The 8,730-nt window shown below is 44.7% G+C and overlaps 1 protein-coding gene across 1 annotated transcript; it reads right to left on the reverse strand.

Annotated features, from left to right (window-relative positions):
- Nucleotides 1-2,555: 2,555 nt before the first annotated feature.
- On the reverse strand, nt 2,556-3,365 carry LOC116518941 (prohibitin-like). The gene has a single exon (XM_032232509.1). The coding sequence runs from the start codon at nt 3,363-3,365 to the stop codon at nt 2,556-2,558; it is 810 nt and encodes a 269-aa protein (XP_032088400.1).
- Between the last annotated feature and the right edge of the window lie 5,365 nt (nt 3,366-8,730).

An 8,730-nucleotide genomic window follows, 5' to 3' on the forward strand; every position in this document is an offset into this window, starting at 1 on the left:
TGCTTCTTGTCCTACACTCAGGTACTTTGGAGAATAGTTTGACTCCCTCTTCTTTGTGGCAGCCCCTGAGATATTGGAACACGGCTATCATGTCTCCCCTAGTCCTTCTTTTCATTAAACTAGACATACCCAGTTCCTGCAACCGTTCTTCGTGTGTTTTAGTCTCCAGTCCCCTAATCATCTTTGTTGCTCTTCTCTGCACTCTTTCTAGAGTCTCCACATCTTTGTTCCTGTTGCGGTTGGGTAATGTGATTAACATATCGTTACCCAAAGAAAATTCACTTTTATTCAATGTTGGGGTACAAGTAGACCTTGATTTATGGTAACAATAGCACTTAGACCAGTGTTTCTCAACCTTGGCAACTTGAAGATGTCCGGACTTCAACTCCCAGAATTCCCCAGCCAGCATTCGCTGGCTGGGGAATTCTGGGAGTTGAAGTCCGGACATCTTCAAGTTGCCAAGGTTGAGAAACACTGACTTAGACATATAGTTATATACTCCCCCATAATGTTTTATAGTGCTCTCTGATTGGCTTGCAATGTCAGCATATGCTCCCCTTCCACAATTTGGGTCCCCATTTTACCTTGAGCCTTGTAGGATTGAACTCCAAGCTGTGAGCAGAGTACGCCTGCAACACAGCATTCTAACCACTGCACCATCACTCTGCTGATCGCAAGTGATCACAACGGAGCTCAAAATTTCTCTTGCTAAGCAAGACCATGGTTAAATGGTTTTGCCCCATTTTAAACCTTTCTTGCCGCAGTTGTTAAATGAATCACTGCAGTTGTTAAGTTGGTAACACGGTTGTTAAGTGGGTCTGGCTTCCCCATTGTCATTGCTGGTCAGAAGGTCGCAAAAGGTGATCATGTGACCCTGGGACATTGCAACCGTCATAAATATGAACCAGTTGCCAAGCATCCGAATTTTGAACATGTGACTATGGGGATGCTGCAATGGTCGTAAGTGTGAAAAACAGTCATAAATCACTTTGTTCAGTGCTGTTGTAACTTTAAACGGTCTTCCATAAGTGGAGGACTACCTGTAGTTTACCTAGATTGGGAAAGCACTGGCTTAGGAGACACCCCCCCCCCCCCGCCTTGTACTTTCCTTCCAAATCCTGATACAGTCAGGTTCTACGTTTAGGCAAGAAAAACGAAATGCACAGGTACAGTATATGTGGTATCTTGCTCAATAGTAGTAACTGTGAGAGGGATCTTGGAATCCTAGTGGACAACCATTTAAATAGGAGCCAGCCGTGTGCAGCAGCTGCCAAAAAAGCCAACACAGTTCTAGGCTACGTAAACAGATCAAGATCACGTGAAGTGTTAATACCACTTTATAATGCCTTGGTAAGGCCACACTTGGAATACGGCATCCAGTTTTGGTTGTCACGATGTAAAAAAGATGTTGAGACTCTAGAAAGAGTGCAGAGAAGAGCAACAAAGATGATTAGGGGACTGGAGGCTGAAACATATGAAGAACGGTTGCAGGAACTGGGTATCTCTAGTTTAATGAAAAGAAGGACTAGGGGAGACATGATAGTGGCCTTCCAACATCTCAGGGGTTGCCACAAAGAAGAGGGAGTCAAACTATTCTCCAAAGCACCTGAGGGTAGAACAAGAAGCAATGGGTGGAACCTATTCAAGGAGAGAAGCAACTTAGGAGAAATTTCCTGACAGTTAGAACGATTAATCAGTGAAACAACTTGCCTCCAGAAGTTGTGAATGCTGCAACACTGGAAGTTTTGAAGCAAAGATTGGACAAACATTTATCTGAAATGGTATAAGGTTCGCTGCCTAAGCAGAGGGCTGGACTAGAAGACCTCCAAGGTCCCTTCCAACCAGTGGTGGGTTTCAAAAATTGTTCGAACCTACTCTGTGGGTGTGGCCTCCTTTGTGGGAGTGGCTTGCCACCCATGTGACCGGATAGGAGTTGCTTGCCGCCCATGTGACCGGATATGAAGATGCCGACGACACTTGTCAGAACCACCTTAAATTACCTCACATACAGCACTGGCATGCATAAGAATATGATGTAAACTTGTTTTTTAAAAGGCATCTTTGGTTTGCGTTAAAACAACTTCAACACACGCAATGTTCTGATTGCACCACAAACGCAGCAGTCATCCTTACCTTTCACAGAGGCACTGAGTTTTATAAATAGGAGCATGATAGTGTAGAATAATCGTATCCAAGGACCAGTGGTGGGTTTCAAAAAACTTTGGAGCCTCTTCTGTAGGTGTGGCCTGCTTTCCGGGTCCACTGGTGGAACCTCTTCTAACCGGTTCGGTAGATTTGACGAACCGGTTCTACCAAATAGGTGCGAACTGGTAGGAACCCACCTCTGCTTCCAACTCTGTTATTCTATCAGTACAAATAATATTTATGGACATTGAGAGAGAAATTTATTAGATGAGGAATTTTTCCAATCCACGTTACATTTTGACCATCGTCTTGATATTCTACGGTTGATATTCATAATAGGTTCTGACTGATTTGGCTACTTTCAAGGGAAAATAGGAAAAACAGAAAAGGAACAGGCACAAGGCAGACTCTCATCGAGGTAATGGGAAGAGAGATGATGGCACGTAGGTAACATTGCGGGACTGGGCCAGCTGTTTCGCTATGTCCTCAGCTGCCTCGAGTTTGCGCAGTTCCACAAGGCCTTCCCCTGCGGAAGCCAGGGAGTTGGCAATCAGCTCTGCCGCTTTCGAGTCTCCTTCGGCCATGATGATAGCGGCCTTCTTCTGGTACTCTGCCTTTTCCACAAAGAACCTCGCCTTTTCTGCTTCCTGCTGCGCCACTTGCTTCATTTCTACGGCATCCAAGAAGTCCTTGCTGAACGTCAGGTGAGTCAAGGAAACGTCATCCAGGGCGATGCCGAAGCTAGCCGCCCGTTCCGACAGGTCTTCGTTCACCTGCCTGGAGACCAACTCTCTCTGTGTGATCAGTTCCTCGGCATCAAAGCGAGCCACCACTGATTTGAGCACCTCCGTCGTGATGGACGGTAACACTCGGTCATCATAGTCTTCACCGATCGTCGTGTAAATCCGAGGGAGCTGCATTATTACTGGCCGGAACAAGATCCTGAGAGTAAGATTCACGTTCTGGAGATCTTTGCTCCCCGTGGTGACAGGGATATTGTGAGGGCGAGAACGGCAGTCAAAAATTATGGGCTTCTGCAGCCATGGGATGAGAAAATGAGTCCCTTCTCCTACCACCTTATCCTGAACACCCAGATATCGGTCAAAGATGACCGCCCGGTGACCTGCGTCCACGTTATAAAGAATAGAGTTGGCCACTCCACCAGCAAATGCTAAGCCCAAACTAAGTTTGCCAATGTTCTCAAAGATCTTAGCAGCCATTGGGGACAGCTGATGTCTCTCTTCTCTATGTCCAAGGAATGCACATGGCCGAAATCCTTGCTGGGTTTTGTGTGGTGTTTCTTCTAGATATTGGGTTCGACCTGGTCTTTCTTCTAACCACTTTCAATGACCGGGGTCAAATGAATGTCCCCTCCCAAACACGTGTTTGGTTTTCAAGTTCAGGAGATGACAATCCTGGAATCCCATCAAAGATGGGATCTCCACCATCACTGTTTCATCCTGACCAGATCAGAAGGCCTCTTGACATCACCAAGGTATCTTTTGTGACATGGCCCACTCTGACCTTTTACCTTGGAGGAAGTTGACATTATATTTGAGTGGGTTTAAGAGCTGGCGTCACTTCCTACCAAGGCTCCTTGTCCAGTTGCTGGGATTGTGGATCACCTCCCCAAAAGGTAGGATGGGAGCAGAGCAGTGGTGGGATTCAGCCGGTTCGCACCTATTCGGGAGAACCGGTTGGTAACTTTCTAAGCAGTTCGGAGAAGCGATTGTTGGAAGAAATCTCATTTTGGTTTTTTCCACTTTACAGGGCTAATCCTGTAAGGAAGGCAGGAAGGAAACATTCTGGTGTTGTTTCTAGCCTAATCTTTATTGACCTGCTTACAGAAACTGCCTCTCCATTAACCCTTATTACATTATAACACCTAAGGCGAACCATCGGTGTGAGTGACGTTGAGTTGGCCACGCCCTCATGGTCACATGACCACCGAGCCCCGCCTACACAGCTGGTCATTAGGGCAGAGAACTGGTTGTTACATTTTTTGAATCCCACCACTGGAGCAGAGAGAGAAAATCTGGGCAGGTCCAGGACCAAAACTCTCAATTGAGGCAGGCTTTCTGATGAACAAAAGCTAGGCTTTTAAAGCCACGTTTTACTCATTTTGTAAATTACAATAGAAGACAGTGATTCTGAATGCCCTCTGGTTAAAAAAAAAAAGTGGAGTATCAGTCATTTTTTTAAAAATGAAAATGCTTGAGCTTAAATTTGAATTGAATTTAAATCAAAATAATTAAATGAGGGGAATATGATCATTCCTCACTCAGGGGATGATTTTGTCCCTTTTTGTCACATTGGAAAAATTTTTATTTTATTTATTTATTTCGTCAAGCATGAATCAGGTAACAGCTATATGCATACACATGATTATGAATACATGAAATGGATACAGATACAAGGGAATATTAGGTCAGGGATGGTAGGCACTCTGGGAGCTGCAGTTAAGGCCATCTGAAGCTTCGGAGTGGATCGTTCTTATCTCGCCGGATATCAACTCATGACATCACCTAATGAGGTCACTACCACGCAGCTTTGACATCAGAGATTTGTTTTGAAACATTGCCAGACCTTCCTCTTCCTGTTTTAGATTTAGCAACACAGGAAAGACAGAGTTGACTTGGCCAGTCCTGAAATATCTCCAAGCCCTTCATTATGACATCCCCAAGTCCTGCATTGTGACAGCCTAGTGACCCCCTCACTCCTCAAGGCTCAGCTTCTGTGGTGCTACAGATGCAGAAAACATATAACTGGCCTCCCCCGGCTTTCTGAAATGCCAAAAATCAGTTGGCCAGTGCGCACATGCGCACCAGAGCTGAGGACTGCCGTGCCGGCAAATACGGCTACGCGTGCCACCTTATGGCCACATGATCAAAACTCGAACATTTGGCAACTGGCTCATATTTATGACGGTCAAAAAAACCATGTTACTAACTTAACAACTGTTACCATTCACTTAACAACTGTGGCAAGAAAAATAATAAAATGTCAGTTAACAACTTTTGCTTAGCAACAGAAATTTTGGGCTCAGTTGTTGTTATAAATTGAGGGCTACCTGTATTTTTAAATCTTTTTCTTCCTCTGTCTTGCTTCTTAAGCAAAAAAAGTTTGGCTGAGTTTTCTGCCAATACTTAGCTTCTTAAAATATGAATTTATCAGCTGCAAAAATCTATTTTTTTAACCTGAAGCAAAATACCCACGAGAGTCCTATTCAGTTTTATTTTCTTGCTGGGCAACCAAACAGAAGAAATCTCACATAAATATTATCAAAATAACCTTTATTTTCCCCAAACATCGGCACACTACAGTGTAGTTCTTGACTTATGAAACCCCGAATTATGGTCATAAGTTATTTCGGACATAAGGCATCCTTGTGACCGAAAATAAATTTCCGGCCCTTTTCACAGCATTAAAGGAAATGTCACAGTCATTAAATGAATTCAGTGGTTGTTAAGCGAACCCATTCATTTGAATGGGCAATTTTTGCTGTAAACTAGAAAAAAGCATTGTGAATTGAAGTCACATGTCCCCAGAATGCTACAACAAGTCATAAAGCTGATCCATCCAAAATCTGGTCACATTACTGGTAGGGGGTGACACAACAATTTACAATGTGCTTAACAGGCCACGAAGCACCCATTTCATGACCATCATAACTTCAAAGAATCATAAAATGACCGTCGTTAAGTGAGGACTTTCTATAGTTGTGAATGTTTCCAGGACTGAGAAGAAATGATTGACCTCCTCAGTGTCTCTGTATACCTCTGTGTGTGTGTGTTGTTTGCCTATAAAAAAAGGAAAGAGACATTTGGTGTGGTTTTAGAAGTTTTAGAAATGCAGCTTTAGAAAAAGCAGAGACATTATCACCCTGCCAACAAAAGTGTGTCTACTTAAGGCTCTGGTTTTCCCAGTTGCAATGGATGGCTGTGAAGGTTGGACCATAAGGAAGGCTGAGCGCCGAAGAATGGAGGCCTTTGAACTCTGGTGCTGGAGAAGACGCCTGAGAGTCCCTTGGACTGCAAGGCCATCCAACTGGTCAATCCCAGAGGAGATCAACCCTGACTGCTCTTTAGAAGGTCCTAAATCCTGAAGAGGAAACTCAAGTACTTTGGCCACCTGATGAGAAGGAAGGACTCCCTGGAGAAGAGCCTCATGCTGGGAACGATGGAGGGCAAAAGAAGAAAGGGACGGCAGAGAATGAGGTGGCTGGATGGAGTCACCAAAGCAGTCGGAGTGAGCTTAAATGGACTCCAGAGGATGGTAGAGGACAGGAAGGCCTGGAGGAATGTTGTCCATGGGGTTGCGATGGGTCGGACACGACTTCACAAATAAGAACAAGAAATCCAGATTTTTAAAATGATAGTCACGTAGGAGATTTTGATTGCAACGATATCTCAAACAGGGCAGTGGTCTAAAAAAAATCAAGACCCTAAAAAAGCCAGGCAGAATCCTAATCTGCTCATCCTTGTGGCCTGTGGACCACACCATTTGACCCCTCTGGAATGATAGCAACCCCTCCCCACAATTTAATTTGTTTAGTTTGCGGTAAAATAATGTGCCTTCAACATAGCTCTCACATTGTCTCTCATTTCCTGGTGGGTTTCGTTCAGTCTAAATTGCCCAAAGCACCGTTCTTGTCCAAATGGCAGCCTTGTAAAAAAAAAAGCTGGCCTTGCTGGAAGCTACTTGGGGAGCAGAGATCCCGACGGTGGATCTATCTACCAAGATCCCCTGTTTCTGCAAACATCCCCTCTTCTGGATGCTTGACTTTCTCTCTCTTGCTCACTCACTCTTCCTAACTGAAAGTGAGTTGTCTCATGTGTGATTCAAGACCCTTTTGAATTGTCAGCTGCAGCTGAGAAGGCTCCTTGTTAGCATTTTGCTCCAGGTAAAAGAATGGATTTTCCCAGCTGATAAATTCATATATTTATAAGCTCTATATTTGAAGAAAACACGATGGCGAGCGGAAAGCTGGCTGCTGGAGAACTGGAGACTGACTTGTTTTTCTCTGTCTCATTTTTGTGTTTTTGTTTTGTTTTGGAGATTAAAGGGGGGCATCGATCCCCTTGGCACTCAGGTATTTATGCCATTCATGCCTTTCTGGGGAAAAGATTTTGGATTTGGGGTGGATGGTTCTATCAAAATGTCAGTTCAGGGTGCATCGGTGGAATAGAATAACAGAATAACAGAATAACAGAATAACAGAAATTGAAGGGACCTTGGAGTTGTCCCAGTCCAATCCCTGCTTAAGTAGAAGACACCATACCATTCCAGAAAAAACAAGTTTTGTATTATGGATATTGGTTCCACCACAAATGCGCGCACAACAAAAGCACGGCTGACTAAAGCGCGGTGTCTAAAGCGCGGTGACAAAACCGTGCGACGAATGAGCGACTAATTACCCCTAAAGCGCGCCGACAAAAGCGCGCCGACAGAAGCGCGCTGTAACGTAACCCTCAACCTAACCCTCAACCTAACCCTCAACCTAACCCTAAACCTAACTGTAAATCTTACCTTAAATGAAATCGCGCTTCTGTCGGCGCGCTGTTGTTGGCGCGCTGTTGTCGGCGCGCTTTTGAAATCGCGGTTTTAGCGCCGCGGTGTTGTCGGCGCGCTTATGATATTCGCGCTTTTGACGGGTCACGTGGATATTAAGAAACTGATTCCATAGTACAGGTAGTCCTTGACGTATGACTACAATTAAACCCAAAATTTCTGTTGTTGAGGGAAACATTGGTTAAGTGAGTTTTGCCCCGTTTTACAACCTCTCTTGCCACAGTTGTTAAGTGAATTGCTGCAATTGTCAGAGGAGTGACACGGTTGTTAAATGAATCTGGTGTTCCCCATTGACTTTGCTTGTCGGAAAGTCACCAGAGGGGGTCACATGGCCACGGGATACTGCAACCGTCATAAATATGAGTCAGTTGCCAAGCGTCCAAATTTTGATGACCATGGGGATGCTGCAATGGTTTTAAAGTGTGAAAAATGGTCATAAGCAAGGATGAAATGCTACCGGTTCACCCAAACCAGTAGTAAAAAATGCTACTGGTTCAAGCAAACCGGTATTTACAATACAATAGCAGAGTTGGAAGGGACCTTGGAGGTCTTCTAGTCCAACTCCCTGCCTAGGCAGGAAACCCTATACCGTTTCAGACAAATGGCTATCCAACATCTTCTTAAAGACTTCCAGTGTTGGGGCATTCACAACCTCTGGAGACAAGCTGTTCCACTGATTAATTGTTCTCACTGTCAGGAAATTTCTCCTCAGTTCTAAGTTGCTTCTCTCCTTGATTAGTTTCCACCCATTGCTTCTTGTCCTACCCTCAGGTGCCTTGGAAAATTTCAGACCATCAGTTGTGACGCACAATTTATATTAGCTAGTATTGTCGGATTTCCTGCTTTCTAGCTAATCTAAATCGTATGGAACAGCGGATTCCCCCCCCCCGCTGTTCTACTTACCTTTGCAGGTGCCCTCGATAGCAGGCTCCGCCCAACCGCTCGGACGTCATCACGTCTTTGTGCATACACGGAGGTGGTGCATGGGCTCACATTTACGAACCAGTAGCGAAG

This window comes from Thamnophis elegans, chromosome 1 (assembly GCF_009769535.1).
Source record: "Thamnophis elegans isolate rThaEle1 chromosome 1, rThaEle1.pri, whole genome shotgun sequence".
Lineage (NCBI taxonomy): Eukaryota > Metazoa > Chordata > Lepidosauria > Squamata > Colubridae > Thamnophis > Thamnophis elegans.